The sequence below is a fragment of the Pseudorasbora parva genome, chromosome 6 (genome assembly GCF_024679245.1).
Source record: "Pseudorasbora parva isolate DD20220531a chromosome 6, ASM2467924v1, whole genome shotgun sequence".
Lineage (NCBI taxonomy): Eukaryota > Metazoa > Chordata > Actinopteri > Cypriniformes > Gobionidae > Pseudorasbora > Pseudorasbora parva.
This window is the reverse complement of record NC_090177.1, coordinates 34,152,776-34,180,709: the sequence shown is the minus strand read 5'-3', so window position 1 is coordinate 34,180,709 and position 27,934 is coordinate 34,152,776. Positions and strand designations below refer to the sequence as shown.

Genomic DNA, 27,934 nt, shown 5'->3' with positions numbered 1-27,934 from the left:
CAGTATACGACTGATTGTTGTCCTATGGACAGAGTCTCCCACCTCAGCTGTAGATCTCTGCAGTTCATCCAGAGTGATCATGGGCCGCTTGGCTGCATCTCTGATCCGTCTTCTCCTTGTAGAGCTGAAAGTTTAGAGGGACGGCCAGGTCTTGGTAGATTTGCAGTGGTCTGATACTCCTTCCATTTCAATATTATCGCTTGCACAGTCCTCCTTGGGATGTTTAAAGCTTGGGAAATCTTTTTGTATCCAAAGCCAGCTTTAAACTTCTCCACAACAGTATCTCGGACCTGCCTGATGTGTTCCTTGTTCTTCCTGATGCTCTCTGCGCTTTAAACGGACTTCTGAGACTATCACAGTGCAGGTGCATTTATACGGAGACTTGATTACACACAGGTTGATTCTATTTATCATCATTAGTCATTTAGGTCAACATTGGATCATTCAGAGATCCTCACTGAACTTCTGGAGAGAGTTTGCTGCACTGAAAGTAAAGGGGCTGAATAATTTTGCACGCCCAATTTTTCAGTTTTTGATTTGTAAAAAAAGTTTGAAATATCCAATAAATTTCATTCCACTTCATAATAATAATAATAATACATTTTATTTGTAATGCACTTTATATTAAACAAAATCTCAAAGTGCTAAAAGACTTCATGATCGTGTTCCACTTGTTTGTTGTTGATTCTTCACAAAAAATTACAGTTTTATATCTTTATGTTTGAAGCCTGAAATGTGGCAAAAGGTCGCACAGTTCAAGGGGGCCGAATACTTTCGCAAGGCACTGTATGAGTTCTTTCTTTTCATGACCTGAACATGTTCTTTCTGTTGGCTTATTCTAGGGTCACTGTCTAGCAGAGTTCAGCTCCAACCCCAATTGAACACCCCTGAACCAGCTAATCAAGGTCTAAATAGGCATATGCTGTGTCCGAAATCACCCCCTATACCCTCATTCACTTTTCGCTACATTGGCGTAAGGCGGGAATTCATTCAGAATGCGACTCATTCAGACTCGTTATTGCAGTGTTTTATGGGATTGAATGAGTGCACTCAATAACGTCCCCTATGGTTTCGGACACCACTACGAATGGCTGTGCCATCAAATAGTGCTCTATTTAAGGATATAAGCGGCAAATTCAGACAGAGCCGTAGTAGAAACTTCCAGGCAGGTAGGTTGAGGCAAGTTGGAGCTAAACTCTGTGGCCTAAATAGTGGCCCACCAGAACAAAGTTTAAACATCCCTGGCTCATTCTGATATACAGCCATTTCCTTCTTTACGGCTCTACAAAATGCTGAGTAAATTGAGAAGTAGCCCAAACACCACCCATTAAAATAATTAGGGTTAACATGAATCATAATGTTAATGCAGCAATGGCGGCTGTTAATTAAAGAGAGCGAGAGCGAGATTAGCCCAGTGCTTTGGTAAGTAGGTTTGGCATTAATGCCATGTGCAGGGCTTTAACACTTATCACATATTAACTCTCATACTACCAGTGGCTTAACCTGCATGTGTTTAGAGTCTGGTCAGCTCTCCTCACATCTCTTCATCTCTATCCACAGTTAACGACTTCACAGTGATCAGGAAGAAGTTTAAGTGCCCATACTGCAGTTTTTCCGCCATGCACCAGTGCATCCTGAAGAGGCACATGCGCTCGCATACGGGCGAGAGGCCGTATCCCTGTGAGATCTGCGGGAAGAAGTTCACCCGGAGGGAGCACATGAAACGCCACACGCTGGTGAGTGCAGTACTGTGCTGGCAGCACCAACAGGGGGCGACAGTGAGTTCGGAGCGGTGCATATGCTGATAAAAGTATACGTCACTGCAGATTGATTAAGATAACGCTGTGGAAGAAAATATATACTGAATAGTCAACAAAATAAAATGCTTTTTATTATATATTACAAATTTTTAAGCGCACACATCTTTGTTTTTTTTTTATTTGAAAGACTAAACAGCATATGTGCTTTTTGTAAAGATGTTTGTGTGGGAGACATTTGAGTCTCTAGTGGGTCCCTATTAAATACAAGCTTCTGCCATATCCCATAAACCCCTCTTATCTCCGTTTTTCTCTGTCCTTATTGCCAGGAGTCTTTTAACACCTCCTCTCCTTTTCTCTTTCCTAAAGCCTGCATTTACTGTATCTTCTCATGGGAGGCACTCATAAACATGCTTTGGCACATTCTTGGTCTCTGTGTGGCTAAGCGACGTGCCACAGAAATTAGCTCTGGTTTTGAGCATATCAAAGGGCCTGTAATAGTGTGACATGATAACAGACAGCGCTGCTTCTGCTTAGCGCTGAAACATTTAACACCTAAACATTGCTTAATTCATGATCCGCAGCATGATGGATCGCACCCGATATGCTACACCGCCGCATGTTGTCGACGCTTCCTTATAATGTGGTGAAAAATTCAAAAGGTCTGCATAAGAGACTGTTTTTGGCTGAAATGCTTTTCTCCTATGAAGCAAGCAATGACTGTGGGTACACAGTTTGCTACTGTTCGAGATGTTGTGGACATTTTAGCAAAGTATATGTATACATGTAACGCTAATAAAATGTATTGTAAGTCAATGTACCAAAGTAAATCACAACATTAGCAACTTTTGAGTCCTAAGGAATCCTCTTAAAGGGTCATGAAAACCTAAACCAAATTTTCTGAGATTTTAACATAAGTATGTGTGTCCAACCGCTGCTGTATAATCATGTCAGTGAGGTGTATTTCTATGGGAGTAAAAAACACATAGACATACGAATCCATATTAAACCCTGTGGCTCGTGGCGACACATTGATGTCTTAAAACACGAAACAATACTTTTCTGCGAGAAACTGAAGAGTAGTTGTTTTTGTTTTTATCTCCTATCAGACGAATCTCATCTTGTATTCCCCAGCACCATTACTTCCGTCAAAGAAGGTCAAAATCCCGGCACGATCATTATATATAAATCCCGGCACGTGATTGGTTTGCTGTGCCGCTGCTCACCACTCACAGCCAACATTCACTGCTAAAAATGCGAGACGAAGATGATTCGCTGCAAAAAAATTATTTCGTTCCAAAAAGAAAGTCGAAATCAACTATTTGGGACTATTTCGGCTACAAAAAAACGGGTTTGGTGTAAAGCTGCTGTTTTATTTAGAAATGTGTTCTGCTTTTGTGTCAATATTAAGTGACCTTTTTGTCACTTGTAATGAAGCTTGCTCATTAGTGAAATTATTAATATCGTGGAATGGTAATTATTGACTTAAGTCTGGGTTGATGGCTCTCAATACCTCAATATACATTGTTGGGGAAAAAATAAGCGCAATGTAATTTTTTTCCAATATCGTGCAGCCCTAATATAGATGCCTCATTAGTGCCAGCACGGATCTGTCGAATGAGGAATCTATGTAAATATATGTATGATCACACCGGTATTTTGACCTTCTTCGACGGAAGTAATGGCGCTGGGGAATACAAGATGAGATTCGTCTGATATGAGGTTAAAAAAATAAATCACAAATACTGTTCGGTTTCAGTATTTTCTGGCAGAAACTGATCGTTTCGTGCCTTAAGACATCAATGTGTTGCCACAGGGTTAATGTGTTTTTTACTCTCATAGAAATACACCCCATTGACATTATATGAGCAATGGTTGGAGTTAAAACTCTTCATTTGTGTTCTACTGAAGAAACAAAGACACCTACATCTTGGATAGCCTGGGGGTAAGCAGATAAACATCACATTTTCATTTTTGGGTGAACTATTCCTTTTAATCCATGACAGCATGCGTTGATAGGCATTTTCCTCTAACTGATGCTTTAAACAGTGAGTGAGAGATGCATTCAACAGATCAACAGATTGCTTTTTAAGAGAGAGTTTCTGAGTCTGCGACAGAAACGCGATTCATCCACACTGAGTGTAACCACTCTTTATGGCCTTTTAACCGACCAAATGGCTTATAAAAGCTCCACAAAATAAGCCTCAAAAGTTATCAAAGATGCATCAGCTTGTTCATATATATTTTCAGAGCAGAGAACTAATTGCGAATGGCTGTGCATTTAATTGTGCATTGAATTATAGCTGTCACAGGATATGTATTTGTGTAACGGTGTGCTTACAAAACCATGTGTACATCGGTGTTGCATGTAATGGTAATATGCAGCGTGCATTTGTGGGAAGCTTTGGTGCTTTTAACGAGAGCGAAATACAACTGTCTGAAATCTGAATCACAAGCCGTAGCTGTGTTGTCAGTCTCCCCTCGTCCCACAGACTCCCACTCCACTCCGCCACTTAACCACGCCCACTTTTGAGGCATTTTTCAAAACTGTGGTGAGATGAACTGACTGCTGCTAAAACAGGGGGTTTCATGACCCTTTAATGGTCAAACATATTCAATGTAGGCTGCTTTGGATGAAAGCATCTTTCAAACGCCTAAATGTAAATGTGTTCAAAGCACTGATCTATATAAATGACTGGATTGCTCATTGCGTTCTAAACCGCCAGCAGGAAGTGTTTTAGGCGGCCATTTTACGATTCCCTTCCGAACAGAGGGCATCATAGACTTACAGTCAAAATCTTGACCTAAAATCAGCCGATGTGCAGCATATCAGTCACACATGAAGAGTTTTTAAGATATATGTACGTACATGAATTGATTCTTCAAAGATTATCTGTAATGTTTATGGATTTTTCGGGCAGGATAAGCCATATATAGAAATCTTTAAGATGGGTGTCTGCACACCTCCGACACCGTTATCTAAACTAACACAAAATAGATTTATTTATGCATGTAATTATGCAGGAAATATTAAGCATGAACATATATATTAGCAGAAATGTATTTGAACATACAATAAATATTATAATACACACAAGCCATTACTATATTGCTTTAAAATCCAAGGTTTCCCATGCATCATATTGCTTGGAGCGACAGTATTATATACATGCCTTTGAATCCATATGTCAGCATCATTTCTCTGAATAAGTTGTAAAACGTATAATTATGTCTTTTTGTTGACCAACATCAACTTCAGTCTCTTGGAGATCTTGGAAACCGTTAAAAAGCTACAGGTCAGCTCAAATTCTATGGCTTTGTACTAGCATGACCGTTTGCATATGAATTGTGTTATTTTTTATATATTGTGGACCTAACTATTAATTTAACCAACATTTAAGTCATACTGCTTTGAAATACATGCTGAAAACACAGTTGAATGATTTACAGAATAAAAACAATATATAACACAACATAATTACATAACCAGTAAATAACGGCACATGGCACATTACAGGGATAGATGTAAATTCCTCACCTTCATGTCTTTCCAAACCCATAAGACCTTTATTCATCTTCAGAAAACGAAGATATTTTTGATGAAATCCGACACGTTTTAAGGCTTTAAGGTAGTACAAACATTGAGACACATGGGCTATTTTAACAATGTCTTTACTTCCTTTCTGGACCTTGAAAGTGTTCATTAAATATCTGTCTATGCAGGGGTCAGAGAGCTCTCAGATCTCATCAAAAATATCTTCATTTGTGTAAAACGAAGGCCTAACGGGTTTGGAACAACATGAGGGTGAGGAATTAATGACAGATGATTTTCATTTTTGGGTGAACTAACCCTTTAAGTTGTATGTGCATGCCTTACAATCATAAATTTGCATTTGTGGCATTTGTGATATAATTGCTGAGGTGTCTCGTCCGTTAGCTGATCTGATATTCACTACTGTAATGAAGACAACTTTTAATAAGGGGGGATGATTCCAGACTTGAAACAAATAACCATTTAAATGTTTAGGACGGTTGCATTGTACAATCGTTTGGTAATGTTGTTTCATTAAATCAGATGATTTCTTATGAATAATAGACAATAGCTTCACTAGGGTGGCTTCACTTTTTATGACGTCAAGAGCAATCCAGTCATTTATATAGATCAGTTCAAAAAGTTCAAAACCATTATAAAGTGCAGATAAAATGTACATTCTACATTAATGTGGCATGTTGCTAGGCAACTGTAAATAGCCTAATTAACTGCTGTATATCAGCGATTCCCAATCAGGGTTACACGTACCCTAAGCAGGTTCTTGAGGGTAAGTTTTGTTTAGTGAAGCTAAAAAAGCTTTCAAAAGATTAAAATAACAACTCAAAACAATATCAAACTACATGTAGTTTAAAATAACAGATGAGAGGAAGCTACTTGATGAGTATGGATTTTAACCACTGTATTAATTGTTTTTAGCGTAGAAGCAATATAATGGATTTTTATGGATTTGGGGTATCCACCATTCAACCATTCATGTCACGTCATATCCGTACACAGAGAGAATAGTAAATCTGTCTCTGGGCAGTGTAAAGCTAAAAAATATTTGTCACAATGAACCAGAAAAATTGACCATGGATCATGCAAAATGGCAAAAAGAACTAAAAAAAACCCCTACAATTTATTTGTCCATCTGTTCTGATGTCCTGTATCTGTGTACACCTTCGCCTCAAACTATGTTCATCCACACAGAGGAACAGAGCCAAAACAACCAGTTACATACAGTAGTTTAGCTCTAATAATACTGATTATGCTAAATGATATCCAGTATAAATTGAGTTCAAAAAGAAACACATTTTTAGTTTCTGTTGATTAAGTTCAAGTACTGAAGGAGCTGTGGGGTACAAAGGACAAAAAGATTTGGAAACTACTTGGTGAAATAATTATTTTGTATTGAGCATTGGGGTGTTTTATATTACTGTTGCTTCGACATTTCATGTTGAGCAAAAATCACATTAACTTATTAACCGGAGTCCCTCTATTCACTGAACTTTGGCTGTGCATGCTTTACTGAGTGGTCACATGAGTGGTCACATGCAATTTTGACTAATATAACAAATAGAGTTGTCAAAAGTACCGACCGCAATACCAAATCGGTACTGAAATTTAAAAAATGTGATGCTTTGAGTCGTAAACTGACTGGCCATGGTGCTCACGCATTCATCAAATATGTCTGTGATTGGCTACAAAAATCCTTGCTTCACAAACATGTTGTAAATATATTAATGACGCTTTTCACAGAGTGCTTACACAGATACACACAGAGCATTTGATTGCAGGTGTCTATAAGCCTACCGGTCCGCTGGTTGTGCTTTCAAACGCTCCTGCTCCCGCTTTTAAAACACGTTCAAACACTTCCATGTGCATTCTAACGCTCCTGTGTGTTGATCATTGTAGCCAATCGCAGGCACATCCGATGAGCGCGTGAGCACAATGGCCAGTCAAAGGTGTTTACGATTACAGCTCAACAGCGCTCGAAGCGTCACATTTTAGCATTTCAGTACCGATTTGGTATCGCGGCCGGTACTTTTGACAACACTAATAAAAACCAGACCTCGAAACAACCCGTCGGACCCTGTTTACCCATTTTTAACACTGTCCACCTGTGATCAGGGGCCAGTTGCATAATCACAGCCACAACATTGAGTTGAGCACCTAGTATGAGCAACTAGCAGTTAGCCAGGTCACAATTTTCAGAATCTTCTTCATTGGTGTTTTACAGCCGTTGGCATCCAAAATGTTGCATTACTGCCACCTTTCTAAATTTAAATTAGACCAATGACCCATTATATGGCTCATTTCTACCAAGTGGTATGGTTCAGTACAGTATAATTCAGGACCGTAAACCCTGATTCGGCTTGCGCTTCCAACGGCAACAATACCCTTATGATAGGTATGGTGTAGCGATTGGCGTCATTCCCGTGCAAAGAAGAAAGCGACACAGTAAACAACATTGGGCGATCTTGTTCTTGCTTCTCGGCATGTGGCCTTTTGTCACAAGACGACGCGCTTTCTTTGAGCCAAGACTGCAGGCTACAAGGAAAAACAGCCCTAAAAATACATGCATAAGTGACGATTCACTGTCAAGCAATCAACGTTCTGCAGTGAGTATAGATCCACCTTTTAGTACCGGACTGCTGCGCCTGGTAACCCGACAGAAGGGTGCCAAAAAATTGGTATGGTACTAGTGATGATGTCATTGTACCAATATTCCAGTAGTTGATACTCGGTACTTTGACAGTACTCGGTACCAATTTCGGTACCACAGCAAAATGTTTTTGTTTTTATTTATTTATTATTATTATTTTTTTTATCAAATTCAATTAGTTTATTATTGATTATGATAATCATTATAAGTAAATAATACATAAACATTTAAAGGCTGTATGCTGTTTAAAATTAAACATTTAAACATTAAAACATTAAAAATTAACGTTTTTAAAAAAGATCAAGTGACGAATAAGCACCCATCTAGGCATAATTTTTATTATTAGTAGAGGCATATTATTATTATTACATAGAGACGTAGCTAAATCTACTGTACAACAGTGGCATAATATATTCTGTCAATTTCTTGACGTTACACCGAACGTTTATTTTGGCGGTTTGCGGTGACCTTTAAGTGTCTTTAAGCCCGACAGTGTATGAAAGTGTAAGTACAATATACTGTCCATGTCCAGGGGAATAAAGGGAATAAAAACATCATCAAAGTAGTCCATATGTGACATCAGTTATGCTTCCGTGTCCTCATATGGTGACAAACTTGTCTGGCTATCAGGGCGAAATCAAATCGCCGGCAGATCAGGCTGCGCTTAGATAAATACGGAAGCGACTGAGGATATACTCAGGTACTACTGGGATTACAGAAATGCTGGTAGTCACATTTTTTAAATTTCAGTACCGACTTGGTACCGAAGTACCGGTACTTGTGACATCCCTAGTTCGGAGTTAAGGTACCATTCACAACTACTGACAATTGAAACTGACAATACAAAAATTGCTGAACTGCACTGAACCGTTCCGCTTGCTGGAGCCATTAGATGACTAACTTAGATGCAATCGGCCACAGATCACCTGAGACCCATCTTAATTCCAGGTTCAAACTGGGTCACTGTAAGCCTCTCGTATTCTTAGCTTTAAAGGGTTAGTTCACCCAAAAATGAAATAGATGTCATTAATGACTCGCCCTAATGTCGTTCCTCACCCGTAAGACCTCCGTTCATCTTCAGAACACAGTTTAAGATATTTTAGATTTAGTCTGAGAGCGTATCTCTAAGCAACGAAAATACATTTTGGTCCAAAAATAACGAAAACTACGACTTTAATAAGCATTGTCTTCTCTTCCGTGTTTTTTTTTCAGTCCTCAAATTAAGATTCAAACGGTCATAAATCAGCGGATTGATTCATGATTTGGATCGTGTGTCAAACTGCTGAAATCACGTGACACTGGCGATCGAATCATGAATCAATCCGCTGATTTATGACCGTTTGAATCTTTATTTGAGGATTGAACACAAACGCGGAAGAGAAGACAATGCTGAATAAAGTCGTAGTTTTTGTTATTTTTGGACCAAAATGTATTTCCGATGCTTCAAGAGATTCTAACTAACTAACTGATGTCTCATATGGACTACTCTGATGATGTTTTTATTCCCTTTCTGGACATGGACAGTATAGTGTGCATACACTCAGATACGCTCTCGGACTAAATATAAAATATCTTAAACTGTGTTCTGAAGATGAACGGAGGTCTAACGGGTGAGGAACGACATTAGGGTGAGTCATTAATGACATCAATTTCATTTTTGGGTCAACTAACCGTTTAATATGTGAATATTGTATTATGGTGTTATGATGGTACTGCCACAGTACTTTAGTGTAAAAGATATGAAGTGCGGTCTCTCAACAATGCATTGTCACTCTTTTTCAGGTGCACAGTAAGGACAAGAAATACGTGTGTAAAGTATGCAGTCGTGTCTTCATGTCGGCCGCCAGCGTGGGCATCAAGCATGGCTCTCGACGGCACGGCGTCTGCGCGGACTGCTCGGGACGAGGCATGGCTGCCCTGCTGGACCAGAACGGCGAGGACGGCTCTCCAGAAGAGGAACTGTTGTATCCCGGCGACCACCGTTTCCCTGATGACGCCGCCGACGGTGACGGGGAAGAGGAGATGATGGTGGAGGCCGAGCTGATGGGGGAAGCGGAGGAGGAGAACGGGAAATGGCGAGCTGGCTCAGGGATGTCGCAGCGGGACGACAGAGCAATTGACGATGGCAAAGAGGAAAGCGACTCGGCTCTGGAAGGAGACGCCCGAACGGGAAGCGAGAAAGACTTCAGTTGGATCTCCTAGTCCGATGCCTGAATCCTAGCCCAAGGTCGACCTGTTCCTGTAAGGAGATATGCTTAAGGTGAGGCAATCGGATCTCAGTGTGTAGGAGGAGCCGGATACAGAAGATCCTTGAGATGCCCACAGGGCTGCCAAAGGAGAGACAGTGGAGAGTCCTCTCGCCCCGACTCCATGTGCTTCTGACCCAGGCTTCAGTTTGTCTCCTTTCTTCCTTGAGGACCAAACGGGTTTCTGTGTATGTGTTTGCTATTTCTTCAGACAAAAGAGATTGTGTTGTCTTGGGAGATTGTCCAAAATCAGTACCGTCCTTTAATGGGTCAGACAGAGAAAGTGTACGAAAGATGTGCTCTTGCCATATAGCCGGCTGCCACCAGGGGGCGCCGGCCAATCTATTGCGCAGCAGTTCACGTCAGAAGACTTGCACCGTTTTTTTTTGGCACATTGTTGTTTTCTGCGAAGAGAAAAACTGCAACAGACTTGCACTTTAAACGTTGACTAGATTCCTATTGATTCCCTGTTTCTGTGGTTTACATTTTTATTCCGATTTACATAGATGAATATGGTGACCGCACCTACCTTTAAGGATACGCAGTATGTCCTTATGACTGTTATATATGAACATTTGTGCTAGGTTTGCTAATTATAATGTATGCCTTGTAATGTTTTCTTTGGTTGCAATTTTCATTCCTGAACATTTATATCAAGGGGAAAATCATGTATATAGATGCATATATGTGAGATGTTGATTTTGTGTTTTCGACAAAGAACGGTTGTGGGGAAGGTGGGTGAACACTATGCAGAAACGAATCTTTCTAGTTCTCAACAATCTTTATTCTCTCCATTATGGGAGAGAAAACTAGTCTTCAGCAATGGCAAAGGAGAGAGACTGGAGGAGAGAGAGTATACGAGTAGATTTAATATAATATTTCCTCATTATGTGCATTCCATAGTGGACACAGTCAGGGATGATGGGTTCGGTTTTATACAGAAGGTTTCAAGTGTGGCGTGTTTCAAAAAAAGACAAAAAAAAAAAAAAAAAAACTGTATGCAAATGTGTGTATTTTGTAGGTTTGGTGTGTGGGGGGTGTTTAACGTCATTCAAAAAGCCTTTACTGAAGCGATCTCAGACTCTCTCCTCTCGTCCCTCTTTTTATGTTCGACTTATTTCGCGTTTCCTCACAGCCTTGCCATTGTACTGTACTGAGTCTGCCTCTGAAATCTTAAAGCCGTGTGAAGTGACAGGGAGATATCATGCCTTCCCACTAAATATTTATTGCTCTAACTTCTGGAATATTCAGAAATATGCATCGATTTCTTAATCAGTGAACCACAGCTTTTCTTCTTTTTTTTTTTGACGAAACACAAAGACGCTTTGTAATGAGAACCTGGGGACTGAGTGCTGTAGTGAAATTGCTGTTCACTTATTGGGTTTAAATGGTTATTTATTTAGTTTGTGTGTGTGTGTGTGTGAGAGAGAGAGAGATTGTCGAGTCTTTTTACACATCCTTACCATCCTGTTTGACACTGTGTGTGCGTGCGTGAAGGACCGGGTTCATGAATGTCTTTTTATTCATTGTTTTAACAATCTGTGCCAGAATCTTTGACAATGGGAATAAAACGCTTTATTATGCTTTACTTATTATGATTAACAAATTTTAATTATTATGGTTACTGTTGATGTTGTAATTCTTATTGTTATTATCATTATAATTATTGTTATTATTATTATTAAGTGCTGGAGGCTAAGCTTTATTATCTGTTTCGTTTTTATATTTCCTTTCTTGAAAAACAGTGTAAAACTTTCCAATCTTGCCTTTCTATGGACAGCAAGCCATGTGGCTTTCAGAAGTAATTATATTGTGCCAGTTCCATGCATTTCTGAGTGATATTTGAGAAACATTTTTTTTTAATTATTATTATTCTATTTTGTTTTTGAAGGATGAACCTTCTGAAAGCTTAACTTACTAAGTGTTGACAGAAAGGTATATTTAGCACACGCTTCTATATTACTAACGTACACTAAGTAATGAATATTATACCAAAAAATAATAATCTGGTATACTTTGTATACATTTAGTGCTTTTGTTTCGATTTGGTGTACAGGTGCAAAGCTTTGATCAAACAGTGATTTGCTTGATTGAGTTCATTTTTTCCCCTATACTTTGAGAAAGCACAGATTATGGTGTTATGTTATGAAGGGCCACTTGAAAGTACATTTTAAAGACGAATCGCAGCTTTAATTCTGTTGCCCTTGGAAACATGCTCAAGTTTCAATGAATGTGCTCTACTGTATTCCATCACCCTGTATCTGAATTTAAAAGGCTGGCCACTGTCATGTGGAATTATGGGAAATGTATGCCTGGGAAGCGAATTTGTGCAAGCTTTGAGACCTCAAATGTCACTGGCCCAAGTGCCAGGCACAGTTGCTATCCAAATCCCTCCGAACGATTGGACATTAGCTTTTTCCTGTTTGTTTAATTTATTGTGTTCTTTACCTTTAATTGAAATAAAATCTGTTGGAATTTAAAGAGAAAATGGATCATGTTATTTGAATCCATCACCAATTCTCAGGTAAATGTGGGTTATATTTAAGGATTGGGCGTTTTTAAAATGCACTCGCTGTTCGCCTTTGATACTTCTCCGTGATTCATTCAGGTAAGAAATGTCTTTGACCTACAAGTGTACTAGAAAGTGCCCCAATGTGTGGTTATTTTTTCCAAGTGTTTGTGAATGCATGCAAAAATAGTATTTGCCGAGGCTTACTATTTAAAAAAAAAAACATCACGTATTTGACACAATATGGTATTGCTTTGTATTCTAGTTTTGAAGTGTTTCTGTTAAACCAACCCTTCTTGCTACAATCTACCAATAAGCCTCTTTTCAACACTGCAGACTTATTACAACTACAATACAAATAGATGTATAATTAGTGTAGGTGGGAGAAAATTCTACATGGGAATTAGGATAATTGCTCAAAACATGTAGAGCGTCATTAATATAAGAAAAGAACTGTAACTACTAGACTCAAATGCAGATTTTTTCATACACATAAACATCATTATTCATTTAATATGTAGCCTTTTAATGATGATGGGGGAAATTATCCCATTGAAAGATTTTTTTTTTTCTAGGATTATTACTTTTGATTGATTAATGTTTGTAAAAGTAAGGAAGAATGAGGATATCATGTCCATTAATATAATTTTTGCTGGAAGAAATTAAAAATCTAGTGGATAAAGATTTTAATTCTGTCATTTGACTTTAGACAGCGTGAAAATCAACAGCCAATGTTATCAATCTATCTAAGGGTTGAATGTCCCATTGTGTGAAATATATTCATTGACGACTTACTGAATCAGGATAATTCACTTGAATTGAAACAGATATACAACGATCAGGCATAACATTATGACAGTGAAGTGAATAACACTGATTATCTCTTCATCTCGGCACCTTTTAGTGGGTGGGATATATTTGCAGCAATTTAATATTTTGTCCTTAAAGGTGGGGTAAGTGCTATCTGGTAACCGTTGTTGATATTTCAAATCACCAAAACAAACACGCCCCTACCCCCCAAAAGGGTCTCGGCCCTATTGTGATAGCTCCGCCCCACACATACGTAACCCAGGCAACGACTATGGCAGAATCTGTGTTACACTAATCCAGGTCAAATATTCAATGAAAAATCACTCCTTCCATCACAAAACACAAACGGTTCTCATGAACAACTCGATAGAACACGAGCTGACAGTCCAGCTAACGACATATTACAGTTATGACAAGACTAGAGTTATAGCGATCACAAAACACAAACAGTTCTCATAAACAACTCGATAAAGTTAGTATACAAGCTCGATAGTCCAGCTAACGACATTTTACAATTATGACCGGATGGGTAATATAGATGAAAAGAGGAAACAAACATACCGGTATATTAGGAGTATAGTATCTTACTTGTAAGATACCTTGAAACACTGAGGGGATTTAGATGCTCCATACGGTGTGGAAATGAACGGGTCTTTATTATCGCTGAAGTGAGCCACAATACGATCGCAAATAGACAAACAAGCGAACATGACACACGAGCATATTCAAGCAAAAGCCAGCATATATGAGATCTTTGAGATGTGATATGAGACGTGCACTGAGCCTCTCTTCTCACCATAGACACGCCCCTTATCTGCTGATTGGCTTCAAGTTTGTTATTCCACTCGGCCCGAGTCCTTTTTCTAAAACGGTTTTGAAATAACACTTACCCCACCTTTAAGGCTGAAGTGTTAGAAGCAGGAAAAAAGGGCAAGCGTAAGGATTTGAGCGCGTTTGACAAGGGCCCAAATGTGATGGCTAGATGAATGGATCAGATCATCTCTAAAACTGCAGCTCTTGTGGGGTGTTCCCGGTCTGCAGTGGTCAGTATCTATCAAAAGTGCTCCAAGGAAGGAACAGTGGTGAACCGGCGACAGGGTCATGGGTGGCCAAGGCTCATTAATGCACGTGTGGAGCGAAGGCTGGCCGGTGTAGGTTAATCAAACAGACGAGCTACTGTAGCTCAAATTGCTCAAGAAGTGAATGCTGGTTCTGACAGAAAGGCGTCAGAATACACAGAGCATCACAGCTCGTATGGGGCTGCATAGCCACAGTCCAGTCAGGGTGCCCATGCTGACCCCTGTCCACCGCCAAAAGCGGCAACAGTGGACATGTGAGCATCAGAACTGGACCACAGAGCAATGGAAGAAGATGGTCAGGTCTGATGAATCACGTTTTCTTTTACATAATGTGGATGGCTGGGTGCGTGTGCGTTCTTATACCTGGGGAACACATGGCACCAGGATGCACTATGGGAAGAAGGCAAGCCGGCAGAGACAGTGTGATGCTCTGGGCAATGTTCTGCTGGGAAACCTTGGGTCCTGCCGTCCATGTGGATGTTACTTTAACATGTTCCACCTATCCAAGCATTGTTGCAGATCATGTACATCTTTTCATGAAAACGATATTCCCTGGTGGCTGTGGCCTCTTTCAGCAGGATAATGCACCCTGCCACAAAACAAAAATGGTTCAGGAATGGTTTGAGGAGCACAACAACGAGTTTGAGGTGTTGACTTGGCCTCCAAATTCCCCAGATCTCAATCCAATCGAGCATCTGGCAGCAAAAGGGGGACCGACACAATATTAGGATGGTGGGCATAATCTTATGCCTGATCACTGTAGCTTTTTAATTGATTTTAAACAAAAATCTTAGCAATTAGAAATTAAAATGTATCAATTTCACAGGCAATAAAATATATACATAGTATACATATATACATAGTTGATTTACTTCAACAGTAAATCAGTCAGATAACTTTACTAATTACTCTCTCTATGAGTACTGAATTACTTATTACTACTATCATCCTGCTATCAAAGATAGACACAAAACTGGTCTTTAAATTCTTTCAAATAAACAATAGACAACTGCATAAATAATTCTTAAACTGAGCAAAGTGTGTAAAGGGAGAGGGTAAACATTCATGTCAACATTAATTTATGATGTTAAATCCACAATCGTTTTATATAGAATTGTTCTATAGTCTATACACTATTTTATGCAATTAAATCAGAAGTACTTGTAATTAAATTACAGAACATTTGAGTAATCCATTACTTTACCTTTTTAAAGGGAAAAGTAATTAAATTACAGTAATTAGATAACTCAATTATTAATTACTCCCATTAAGTGCAGGCCTATAATAACTGGCATAAATGTAACAAGTTGTGTAATTTAAGTGAACACACGATCTATTGAGTATTCGTAAAAAAATAAAAATAAAGGGATAGATACTAAATTAAAAGGGCATTTTTGATGATTATTCAACATCAATAAAATAAAATAGCGTTAGTCTTTATTGGTCTTGATCTCTTTCACAAATGATACAGTATTAATAGATTTTGAATATACTAAATGCCAGCTATAAAGGCATCAAGAGTATTATAAAATGTAACAGTATAATGGGGCGCCTTATTTTAATGGTGTATTATTATAAAATGTGTGGATATTGTGATAATGCAATATTTGTATTTTAAGGTCGCTGTCAACCCACACTGGTTTTTAATTTAGATTTTTAAAACTCTCTGATTGTCAATACGCAAGACATTTTAGCTTTCTGATCATTTCAGACAAACTACACTTGTATTTTTCCTCCAACACCGGACAGCGTTAATGTTTGCGGAGTCTTTCCACCCTACATCAGCCTGCTTTTCCTGACCGCCCAGCCTCCCCGCCTGACTGTTGTGTTTAACATCAGACACATTTTATTTCTGTCCTCGTAGAACTGTGGAGGATTAGGGGTCAAATCTCTATACATTTCTTGTGCTGATGGTACATAGCTTTTAAACGCGTGGAACGGGCCTGTTTTACTGGCCTTTCAAACAGCCAGGTTTACAATGTCTGTTTTACTTTGCTCATCCTGTAATTCCAGTTGAATAAAATGTTTGTATCTGAAGTTGTTAGCATTTGAGCCACCAGGGCCACTTGACTGGCATGTCCACCTGCTCCTGTTTTTCTCCACCCTCTCTCTCTCTCTCTCTCTCTCTCTCTCTCTCTCTCTCTCTCTCTCTCTCTCTCTCTCTCTCTCTCTCTCATCTGTCATGTTGAAATACAGGGGACGGACCAGCTGACTCAAGTTGCTGAAAAAAGTCCATCTCCCCACTTGTTCCATAAATACCACCCCCTCTGTTGAATGGAGGTTATTTTAGATGGTACATGTGGCATAAGGCCTTGAGTCCTGTCGTGACGCTCACTGCGCTCTGAAACCAGCGGCTGCGGTTGAGTTCTTGAAAACACATGAGTGGACATGTCTGAGCACACTGATCAGAACTCATACACAGAAGAGATCGATGAAGATGAGATCCTGGCCGGCCTCTCGGCAGAGGAGCTCAAACAGCTCCAGAGTGAGATGGACGACATCGCTCCTGACGAGAGAGTGCCGTTGGGAATGAGGCAGAGAGACGCTTCTCGTGAGTCAACAGTTCGAGGTATTGAATTCTCTAGTTAATATATTCAGCTGTTTGTTGCCATTAATCTTGCGAACATAGACGATCTTTGTAAAAAGCTCTGTGGTGCTGAAAGAAAATGAGTTTAACACTCTCCATCTCTAACTAGCTCCAGGTAGACCAGTGCTAAAACTAATGGTAGTATCATACTGTAGTTTTGGAAGTGATGGTACTATTAAATATATTTAAGCAATATCACGCTCACATTCACGTTGTTGTATTGAACGTGTAAGCTGTCCTGGCATTCAGTACATGATTTTTAGTGTAATATCACTAAAAAGGAGAGTTATTACAATTTGCAGACAAAATGTGTCCAGTTTTTATATTTGTACTCCCTTTATTGACTAATATCAGGCAGGGAGAGTGATTGAGAAACCCGTTTTGTTGATGCCAGTGGCACAGAAATTACTCAGCTATTTAACCGCATACATAAGAAGCTATTTGTGGCCGATATCTGACTTTCATTGGTTTAACAAAATGTACTAAAAAATTGTATTAATAATAATAATGTTTGATTTTAAGAAAACAAGTAAGGGACAATCCACAGCTTGCTGCGCATTAAACAAAGAACCGGGCCAAAGTGAAGTGCATTAAAACAGTTGAATGCACAGCTAGCCGTGGGTTATCCTGCTTATACCATGGTAATATGCCAGCACTATTTTTGTCCGGAAGGGAAAAACTGACAGTAATTTTGTTCAGTTGTGGTTCTTTACTGCTTGCATTTTGCCTGCTTTAAATCATACAGAGATAAAGTAAGATTACATTTATTTATTTGAATTAATTAATTATATCATTTATTTAAAATAATTATCTAGCGAGAGAGATGAATGGTTCAGCACTTCTCTCTCTCTCCATTAAAGGATTAGTTTAAAATTTCCTGATAAAATTTACTCACTCCTATGTCATCCAAGATGTTCATGTCTTTCTTTCTTCAGTTGAAAAGAAATTAAGGGGTCTTGAGGAAAATATTCCATATTTCTCCATATAGTAGACTTCAACGGGATGAAGCTCCAAATTGCAGTTTCAATGCAGCTTTAAAATGGGCTCTACATGACCATATCCGAGGAACAAGGGTCTAGCGAAAAGTCATTAAAAAAAAAAGATAAAAATTTACTTTTTAACTACATATGGTTGTCTTGCACTAGCTCTGCAATGCACGTCCATGACTTAAAAGGTCACATGACACTGTTGAAGGGCGAAAATCTCCATCTCATTTTCTCCTCCTACTTCAAAATCACCTGAAATCGTCATTATAGCTAGCCTGGATGCCAGCTGAACTCAGCCCCGCCCACAACATATTTAGGTCAGGCGGTTCGGTCTGGCCTCGCTCCATAGAGGAGTAATTATGCCTGAACAGAAACTGTTCGGACCAATGAAATCATCAGGGCGGGCTTTAGACGATGACGGACAGATGATCAACAGTAACGTAATCATCACGTCATCAAAGGCGCTTGGGCTGAACTTGTTCAAATCCTAAACGGAAAACTTGCTCGTATATGCATTCACCTTCACTATTTCTCTCTGAAATGATGATAGTGTTAGTAAGTACTCTGTGTGTCCTTAAATTCTTTTTTTTTACAACACCGGCAAAGATTGTTTATTCCAGCTCGCGTGCAGACAGAGTTGCCAAATTTTTACAACAAAACCCGCCAACTACCAGCCCTAAACAATAGCTTTTTGGGGGGTGTCTTTGGGAAAAAATAGCATTTGGGGGGTAAAATGTGTGTTATTTTGGCAAGGTTGCCTGCTAAAATTCACATTCCTGGGTCTATATATCACATAATTGAGGTCGCTTCAACCCGCAGACATGGAAAACCCGCAAAAAAAAAAAAAAAAAAACGTGGACTTGGAAACACGGTGCAGTTGAGTTCTGTTGACATTTGACAACTAACGTTATGCGTCGTTTCATTGCTCTGATTGGTTGTAGGTCTGTCCAATTGATGTCTTTCCTGGTTCGGTTGAAACACGCCCCATAATCACAGCCCAATGGAGCAGTTTCAGATATTCTGACTAGAATTGAGTATGACGTCTTTGCACGGTCGCTTAGTAAACACTGGGACAATATTTCTGCCTACGTCACATGTGACCTTTCCAACGTGATGACGTAATGCGTGGCGCATCGCAGATCAGAGTAAGACGAGCATTTTTTATTATTTATTTTTTTAAATGACCGATTGTTTTGCTAAATGAGACCCTTATTTTAATTCTGGAGTGAACTAATCATTTAACAACAAAGCTATGAGTTTTTAATTACTTCAAAAAAGTAATACAACTCCCTCGTTGCTAAGAAATATAATATTGCGATTCACCAGCAAAGCTATTTTATTACTAAAAGTCATGGGGCAGTGCTGATAGTGTGTGTGCTCCTGAATATGTGTGTATGTGCGCAGCACGATCTCCCTCTCTGTGTGTAAGGCCTATGTGGGTGTGCTTCAATGAAAACAGCACATTAATATAGAACGGTGATTCAACTGTCTTGGAACTACCTGTGCAATAAACAGACAGAATCGAGTTCAGACAGACCATGGTATAAGTCAATTATAAGTTATACTTTTTTAAGTTTAACAATTGTTTTAAAGAGTATATTGGTTCTATTTCAGATTGCAGCGAGCCCCAGTCAGAAGAGGAGATCGATGAAGATGAGATTCTGGCAGGCCTCTCGGCAGAGGAGCTCAAACAGCTCCAGAGTGAGATGGAAGAAATCGCTCCTGATGAGAGACTGCCGGTGGGAATGAGGCAGAGAGACCAAACTGACAAACCACCCACTGGATCATTTGATCACAGATCGCTGGTGGAATATCTGTACTGGGAGAAAGAGTCCAAACGCATGCTGGAGGAGGAGAGAGTTCCCACAACTCTATTACCCAGTCAGGTAAGATTAGTTATTGTTTGCATTATTTACATTAAGCGTATTTGATTTCATATAAACCGTTTTGCTGAAGTGCTTTGAACTCTGATTATTAATCATCAAATTTGGCTATTTATAACTGCTGCAACCAAGAGACCAATAATACTCCAACAACAAATGCTATGAAAGAGCAACTGTGCTGTAAACAGGACATTCTATTTTTAGGCTTTGAGTTAGTCACTGGAGATTCAATGGTTTCATAATTTGTAGTCTTCAAAAAATGGTTCAACTCATCCGAATTGACCCTTCTGTCCATTTGTCATCATCAGAAGAAAACCGATGAGGAGCTTGAAGCAAAAGAAGAAGATAAAGTTGAAGAGGTGGAATATGTCTATGAGGAGATCGTTGAGGAAGTTGAGAGAGCAGGGGGAGATGTTGTTGTTGTTGATGAAGTGATTGAAGAAGTGATAATGGAGGTTGAAGAAGAGGACAAAGCAAGCAATCAGCCTGCCAAGATAGAACTTGATGCCACCGAGCCCATAGTGACCTCAGAAGATGGTTTAAGGCCACCTCCAGAAGTTGCCGATACAAAAGTTGAAGAAAATACTGAACAATCAGGACTTAATGAGACAGAATCTAAAGTGATTGAGGAAAAGAAAGCTGATTCAACCCAATCTGAACCTGCTCCCTTTTCATATGAGAACTGGGTTCCTGAGAAAGAGGAAAGGGTAATTTCCAAGCTGAAGATCCCAAAACTTCCCCTAGGTGGAAACTCTTTTGTTAAAAAGACTGCAAGACCTTCTGGGAATGAAACAAATTTAGAGACCACTTTGGATAAGATCCGCAACAACAACGCCTCGGTCACAGATGTCAATCTCAACAACATTGAAAACATTCCCAAAGTAATGCTCCTTGATTACGTCAATGCTCTCAAGAAGAACAGACACGTTAAGACCTTTAGCATCGCGAATACTGGCGCAGACGAAAACGTGGCATTTGCTCTAGCTAACATGCTCAGAGAGAACAGAAGCATCACCACACTAAATATTGAATCCAATTTCATCACAGGAAAAGGGATTGTGGCAATAATACGTTGCCTCCAGTTCAATGAGACACTTACTGAGCTTCGCTTCCACAACCAAAGGCACATGCTAGGACACCATGCAGAAATGGAAGTGTCTCGTCTCCTCAAGGCTAACAACACTCTTTTAAAGATGGGCTACCACTTTGAACTCCCTGGGCCTCGGATGGTGGTCACCAATCTCCTAACCAGAAACTTGGACCGTCAGCGACAGCAGAGAATGGAGGAACAGAAGAACCAGCAGATGAAAGAGCAGAGGAAGGTCATGGAGATGTATGAGAACTCTCTGAACTTGCCCCCTGGCATGCTGGAAATGCTAGGAGGCTACATACCATTGTCCCTACTGCAGGGCTCTCATGATGGGGCTGAGGAGAGTCCTGAAGGTTCTCCTGAACCTTCACCACAACCAAGTCCTCCTCAGCAGCTCCGCAAGACCCAGTATCTTGACCCACAACAACATCCTCCTAGTTCAGACACAAGAAACCTCTTAGACGAAATACATCTGAAAAAGACTCCAAAACGAAGGGATCCACTTCTGGAACTGAACCAAAGGGATGAGAGGAGAGAGGGAAGAGCTAACGTTCAGCTGAGGAGTGTTCCTAAACAAAGAAGCACGGCAAGAGAAGGACCTGCAGATGAGAGAGCCAACCTGAAAGATATGATAAAGACTCTAAAGCCGGTTCCTCGAAGGCGACAGCCACCGAAAGTGGACCTGACACCTCGGGATCAGTTGCTCAGCGAGATTCGACAGAGCAACGTGGCCTATCTCAAAGCGGTACGTAGTGTTGAAGTCTCTCTAATTACCAAATTGATTAGTTGCTGTTTAGATCGCATAGTTTTAAATAAAGCATTTGGTCTCGAGCAAGCCTAAACACAACATGACACGCTGATTGGCTATAGAACTTCCAGGATCTGCTCTTGTCGCAATCATGATGCAGTTTTTTTCATCATCCTTTGAAAGCTCAACCAATGTAAACTGGATCTCGGGTGTGGTGGGTGGGTTTAGTGGGTAGGGACGATGAGTAGAAACCAATCGGACACTGTTTTACAGCTGAAGTTTGGATTGGTTTGATCATTCAGATTGACATGTCCTGATTTACTGTGTGTCATAGAATAGGAGCGCACAGCTGAAACTGCACTGGAAGATCATCACTCATCAACCAGCATTATAACTTACTGTAGCACTTACACAAATAGTTCTTCTGTTGCGTAAAAACACTTGTTTGGAGGTTTTTTTTATTGGACCTTTGGTAAATTATCTTTTGAAATAAACAGCTAACCTACATAATCCAGTCCATGGCTTGAAGACATTATGGCCCGGTTTCACGGGGAGGGTTTAGACTAAACTTAGGCCTAAGTTCAATTAGGGCCTTTAGGTAGCTTTTATAAATGTCCATTAGGAAAAAAAAAACATTACTGGGGTGTCCTCATATAGCGTAGCCTAGTTTACCAGACTCTCGTACATTTCATTTGTACAGAGTCTGGCCACTCTCCATTGACAAGCGTTTATTTCCGCGAAGGCGGGTACTCTGTTGAAGTTTAAAACTATTGGATCTCCCCAGAGCTACTCTGGATCTGCCATAACCAATCGCTAACGTTTGGTCGTGACGTATGTCATGCGCCCTTCGCCTGTTTCACTCATGGAAATCCGAAAAAATAAAAGTGCACATGTGCATGCCACCTCAGTGATAAAACTAAAGGATAAAACCTAAAACTCGTGCATTCGGATTGTGATTTATTCACGCCATGGTGGAGGAGAGCTTTGTGATCGGGAACGCGGCGCTCACGCGGTCCGTAACATGATTGTATGCTGTAAATAAAATGTCATATGCTTGGTATGATAATAAATGCTGCTATAAATAACGGACCAATTCAAATGTTAAGTGCTTTTATTTTAATTAGTTTGAGCGGTGATGAAATATATTGCTCTTGTAAGTACTTGCCAGCATTTTAAAGAAATGCAAGTTTAGAAATGCATCCTAATTACAGCAAAACGCAACCGTACGGTGCTCTGCAGGGGTCAAAAAGGATTATAAACAGTGAATTTTGAAGTGATATGTTCTTGAAAACTCAGAGATGTGGATTCGGACAGCTATTACAACACCACACAAAAGCAGTAGGTAACTCGGCCGGGGATTTTTAAACAGGTGGTGTGAGACAGACGGCAATAAAATCACCCTGTAAATGATGGCAATACCTTTCAACCCCACGAGAAACAATTACCATCCGAATATGGCTTCGGCCAACTCCTTTGCCACTAATGGAGCGAGCTGGAAAATCCAACTTTTCCTGAATTCATCCTTTTGGGGAGGAGGGCCACAACATCATGGCCACCAACAAACCCCAGCAAAGATTGTTATTGCTCCGGCTTTAACTTCTGGATATTCGGCAGCGGTGCCACAACAGAATGAATGGTTTAGTTCACATCTTTCTCCGCCGTCATTACTGAACTACAACTCAAACTAGCGCACGACATCAACGTCATCGTTCTCAGCCACTCCCTCAGTTCGCTGATTGGACCGGTAAAAATTTATTCGGAGAAACCCTAAGAATACACCGCAGTCCCAGACGTAGTACTGAAGGAAAATGAAAATTGATTGGAAGTACGAGTAGAGCCAGGCTATATATAGCGATCCCGATGCTCTATGTTTATTTGTACATTTTAGGAGAGGTGTGCACCAACACATGCGCACAAAATCTCCTCATATTGCACGCAATCCCACTATAGACACATACACAGAATTACAGTATTTCAAAATATCTGTCTTGGCGAGTATTCTCGCAAAAATTATCTTTCATGTCTGTAAGCATTTGGTTAACTGTTGGGGAAAAACACCTGATTACAGATGTGTTACATTATTAGAGCCGTGTGGTACAGTAGGCTGTCTAAATAACTGTCTCATTAAAGCGGTGATGAATTGAGAAATCAACTTTCCCTTGAGCTTTTGATATATAAAAGGTTATGGTAATATAAGAATATCCTGTAAGTTGGCTGAAAGCTGAAAACTTCCTTTTTAGTCAAAGAAAAGCTTTTATAGACACCAGGCCCAGCAAACGCTCCTGTGCTTCATTCTTACGTCATCGCACGACCAAACACCGCCTCTACAGAATAATAAGCATGTGTAATTCAGCAGCCCGCCCACCGACTCATGGAGCTGCGAAGAAGATACTGCGCTATTCCTGGTAAGCTTCCTTCGGATCCTAATATTAGGCATGTGTGGTTGAACTTTATTTTTAATGAAATTCCAGCTTACGTGGGGAAGACATGTTCACTTCAGTTTACTGCGGGATCATCTGTAAACAAATCTCTGGTTGATGCTGGATTTGCAGACATATTGAGATTAAAACACAATGCTGTGCCTTCTATATTGGATCCGACAGTAATGGTGCAGCACACTTATGTGAGTAAAATGCGTTTTTATATGTAATAGTATTGCATTGTTATAGATCGTTTTGCTTATGTGTACGTGTCTAACAGAACATACCTTTAGCATGCTGGACTCAGACACGTATGGGCCAGGGCTCGCAAAGCCCAACGTCCCGGGGGTGTGTGTTTTCCAGACGCAATACCAAAACGTAAGCCCATCGGCAGACCAGTGAATCTTAATTAGTGAAATAATATTCGGTTCGCGCTAATATCGACCGATCGGGTCGTAATACAAAAATAATATCAATCAATCAATAAAATCAATCGCAAGTGGATGAGAAAAAAATCCAATCCTAGCCGTGGGCGTTTACTTCCAAGTCTCCAGTGCGTCACGCCCATCAAAACCCAACGTTCAGGAGAGAGCCTCAAAACCAGAGTAGAAAATAGCCTATTAGTTATGATGTTTTTGAATGTAAAAACCACACAAACGTCATAAGTTGACCTCAGACAACAGTTTATTTTAAAAAAGCCAGTTTATGACAGCTTTAATGATATTCAAACAATTGTGGTGTCATGGGGGAAAAAGTTGAATATAGATTTTTCCTATAGATATTTGATGTTGACTGAAATTTGGTGTTATTATCAGGGATTTTAAGGTGTGGTTGCTAGGTGATTCTGCTTATTGCAAATCATTTTGCCAGCATAGGTCATGTGTGGGTATTTTCTTGTGACGTATGTAGTTTTTGGATTTTGATTACTTTCTATAAAGTAAAATAGAATTTTTTATAAGTACTTTCTTCCTTCATTTTTAAAAGCTTGATTTCCATTAATTTTTCCATGCTAACTCTGCATTTAGCACAGGTCTTACTAGACACACACACACATAGTGTTCCTATGTTTTTTGGGGACTTTCCATAGGCGTAATGGATTTCATATTGTGCAAACCGTATTTTCTATCCCCTACACTGCCCCTGCCCCTAAACCTACCCATCACAGGAAATATTCTGCATTTTTACTTTCTCAAAAAAACTCTTTCTGTGTGATTTATAAGATGTTTTCCTCATGGGGACCTAAAAATGTCCCTACAAGGACAAGGATTTAGGATATTGCCATCTTTGTGGGGACATTTTGTCCCCATAACGTAGGGATTACATGCCACACACACACACACACACACACACCACACACACACACACAATGAATTGAGAAACACCACTTTATGGTACTGCATAGATTACTCATTGTGCGTGGAAAACTCTGTCCCTGACCCCCATAAGTTGAAGTGCGGTGCTGGTGTGAGCAACTCAAATAGACTCAAACTACATTTCAGTTTAGATTAGTTTTTCAAAGTGGAAACTTGCTGCCACCTATTGGTGATTTTAGTTTCCCATTTAAAAGTAGGTCTATTATTTAATTTTCCAACATTTCATATTTCTGTATTCAGTTATATATTTAAAACATTAATCTCGTAATTGTAAATGCATTAATACCACATATAAATGTCACTTCATGCAGCTTCTGTGCTACTGTGCAGTGTAAAGATGGATTTTGTTTACACTGATTTAATTGGATCGATAACAATAGCCAGTATGTATTTATGCTAATTTTAATGTAATTAATGTAATTTGTTTCATTTTAATACTGCATTGTATTGTGATGCTACTTTGAACTGTGATACTTCAGCTGGTATAGTATCATAAAACATTTGCATGATATTGTAACGACCCTTTTGAGGAGAGGTGTGTCCTTTAAACAGACATATAATTTATTTTATTTACTTTGATATTGTAATGCCAACTGAAAGGCTGCCAATGATATTAAACTGTACTAATAGTCCAAGAAAGTAGGACCAGCATTGTGTTAATATAAATTTCAAACGAGCTTACTTCTGTCTCACTCACACCCACAGGTACCTCTTCCAAAAATCCTGGAGTCAAGCGAAACCAGTCTCTTCTGAGCCCCTCTCACGACCACACAGAGGGACCGGGCAGGCCAACATCAGATCGATCATGGAATAACGAATCCATGGTGCTCCTCAACTAATGGAGAGAATAGAGTGTTACATAACCAGAGAGAGCAGTTGCATAAGAAGCCACGACCCGGTGGGCACTTTCATCAGATCCTGAACTGTAAAATGTCAAACATCTATTTATATTAACCCCATCACTAAATGTTGTGACTGTCTGTGAATGTCTTTGGCTACACATAATGCACATGTTAAATGTATTCTTTTGTTTTTCTGAATTTGAGTTCATATTTATAGTGTTAATAAACTTAATAGTGTAAATGTCACACTGGACTTTTTCCTTAATTATGTTTTTCTAGTGACTGTTATCAAGATAATTATGTGAATGCAATAACTTTTTTCAGTAAGAACCTTTTTTTTCTCAGTTGCATTCTTCCTACACAAGGGTCAGCCAATTAATATTTCATCTCAGACTAATTTATGAAAAAATGGATCATATTGCATAAAACAAAAATACAATTTACCTTAAACTAAAGCTATACAAGCCAAGAAGCTGAAGTCTAGATACATGTGTCATTACATTTTTAAAAGCACTGAGTAAAATTAAAATGTAATGAACGTGAATTCAATGTGTAGGCTACATCAGGAATGATTTTACTATAAGGTTTCATTATTACCTACATTACAGTCCATACATTTATTTATACATTAAAATCAAACGTAGTTTTTTTTATTGCACTGTGAACTTACATGAAAAAACAATGAACAGCTGGGTTTTTATTAACTAACAACGATTAACAAATACAGTAACAAATTTGCTCATGGTTAGTTCATGTTAGTTAACTAATTAACTGTTAACAAATGAAATATTAGCAATTTAAGCTTAAAATGCACACTTCCATCCACACCTCGATTGGCCTTGGCAGTGTGGGTTGAAGCATTGCCCTGGAAAAACAATCCTTCGAGTCAGGGAACATTGTCAGAGCAGAAGGAAGCAAGTTTTCTACCAGGATAGTCACGCGACCTTCAGAAAGACAGGTCTGCCTGATTCTGATCTCTGATGAGTCCAGTTTCCAGCTTTGCCCAAAATCTAATGGTTATACATAGACCTGGGCCTCATTGATAAAATGTGGCGTAGAACTGTCCTACGTGGTTCAGAAACACGCGCGTACGCCTCTCTTTCGCATGTGAAATCTATCAATCGAAAATGATCTTGAAAGTGTGCGCAGCTGAATCGTTTCAGAGCTCCGCCTTGTAAACGCTCCCTAACCAATATCATTAGCATATGAAAGAGCACATTCAACGTCAACATGTTTTACTTGAGAATGTCGAGCGGGTCCTGCTAAATAATAATGCTAAATTATGCTGACAAGGTTTTGAAAAAACATGCAGGCTATGTTTTATTTTTAACAAGTAACCTAATTTATTCTTTGTATTGATTAATTTGTACAGTTATTTTTTCAGGCAATTTTTTAAACGTTGCTGCA

At 39.4% G+C, this 27,934-nt stretch overlaps 2 protein-coding genes across 2 annotated transcripts in view; both read left to right on the top strand.

The window, feature by feature from the left end:
- The window catches only part of zbtb46 (zinc finger and BTB domain containing 46), a 129,055-nt gene extending 116,374 nt beyond the window's left edge, over positions 1-12,681 (top strand). The window contains exons 4-5 of the mRNA XM_067446761.1: positions 1,561-1,736; positions 9,737-12,681. Of these exons, the coding sequence (XP_067302862.1) occupies positions 1,561-1,736; positions 9,737-10,156 (596 nt within the window). The 3' untranslated portion in view covers positions 10,157-12,681. The remainder of the gene's footprint in view (positions 1-1,560; positions 1,737-9,736) is intronic.
- A 4,148-nt stretch (positions 12,682-16,829) lies between these two features.
- On the top strand, positions 16,830-26,773 carry lmod3 (leiomodin 3 (fetal)). Its single transcript, XM_067446762.1, has 4 exons — positions 16,830-17,167; positions 19,786-20,057; positions 20,363-21,889; positions 26,391-26,773. The coding sequence occupies exons 1-4, from the start codon at positions 16,987-16,989 to the stop codon at positions 26,436-26,438; spliced, it is 2,028 nt and encodes a 675-aa protein (XP_067302863.1). The 5' UTR covers positions 16,830-16,986; the 3' UTR covers positions 26,439-26,773.
- The last annotated feature ends 1,161 nt before the right edge of the window (positions 26,774-27,934 follow it).

Excerpts from the sequence above, each read along its gene's own strand:
- lmod3 (XM_067446762.1), top strand. The coding sequence starts at position 16,987 with ATGTCTGAGCACACTGATCAGAACTCATACACAGAAGAGATCGATGAA. Across the intron at positions 17,168-19,785 it reads TCGTGAGTCAACAGTTCGAG|ATTGCAGCGAGCCCCAGTCA; the intron begins GTATTGAATTCT and ends GTTCTATTTCAG. Across the intron at positions 21,890-26,390 it reads ACGTGGCCTATCTCAAAGCG|GTACCTCTTCCAAAAATCCT; the intron begins GTACGTAGTGTT and ends TCACACCCACAG.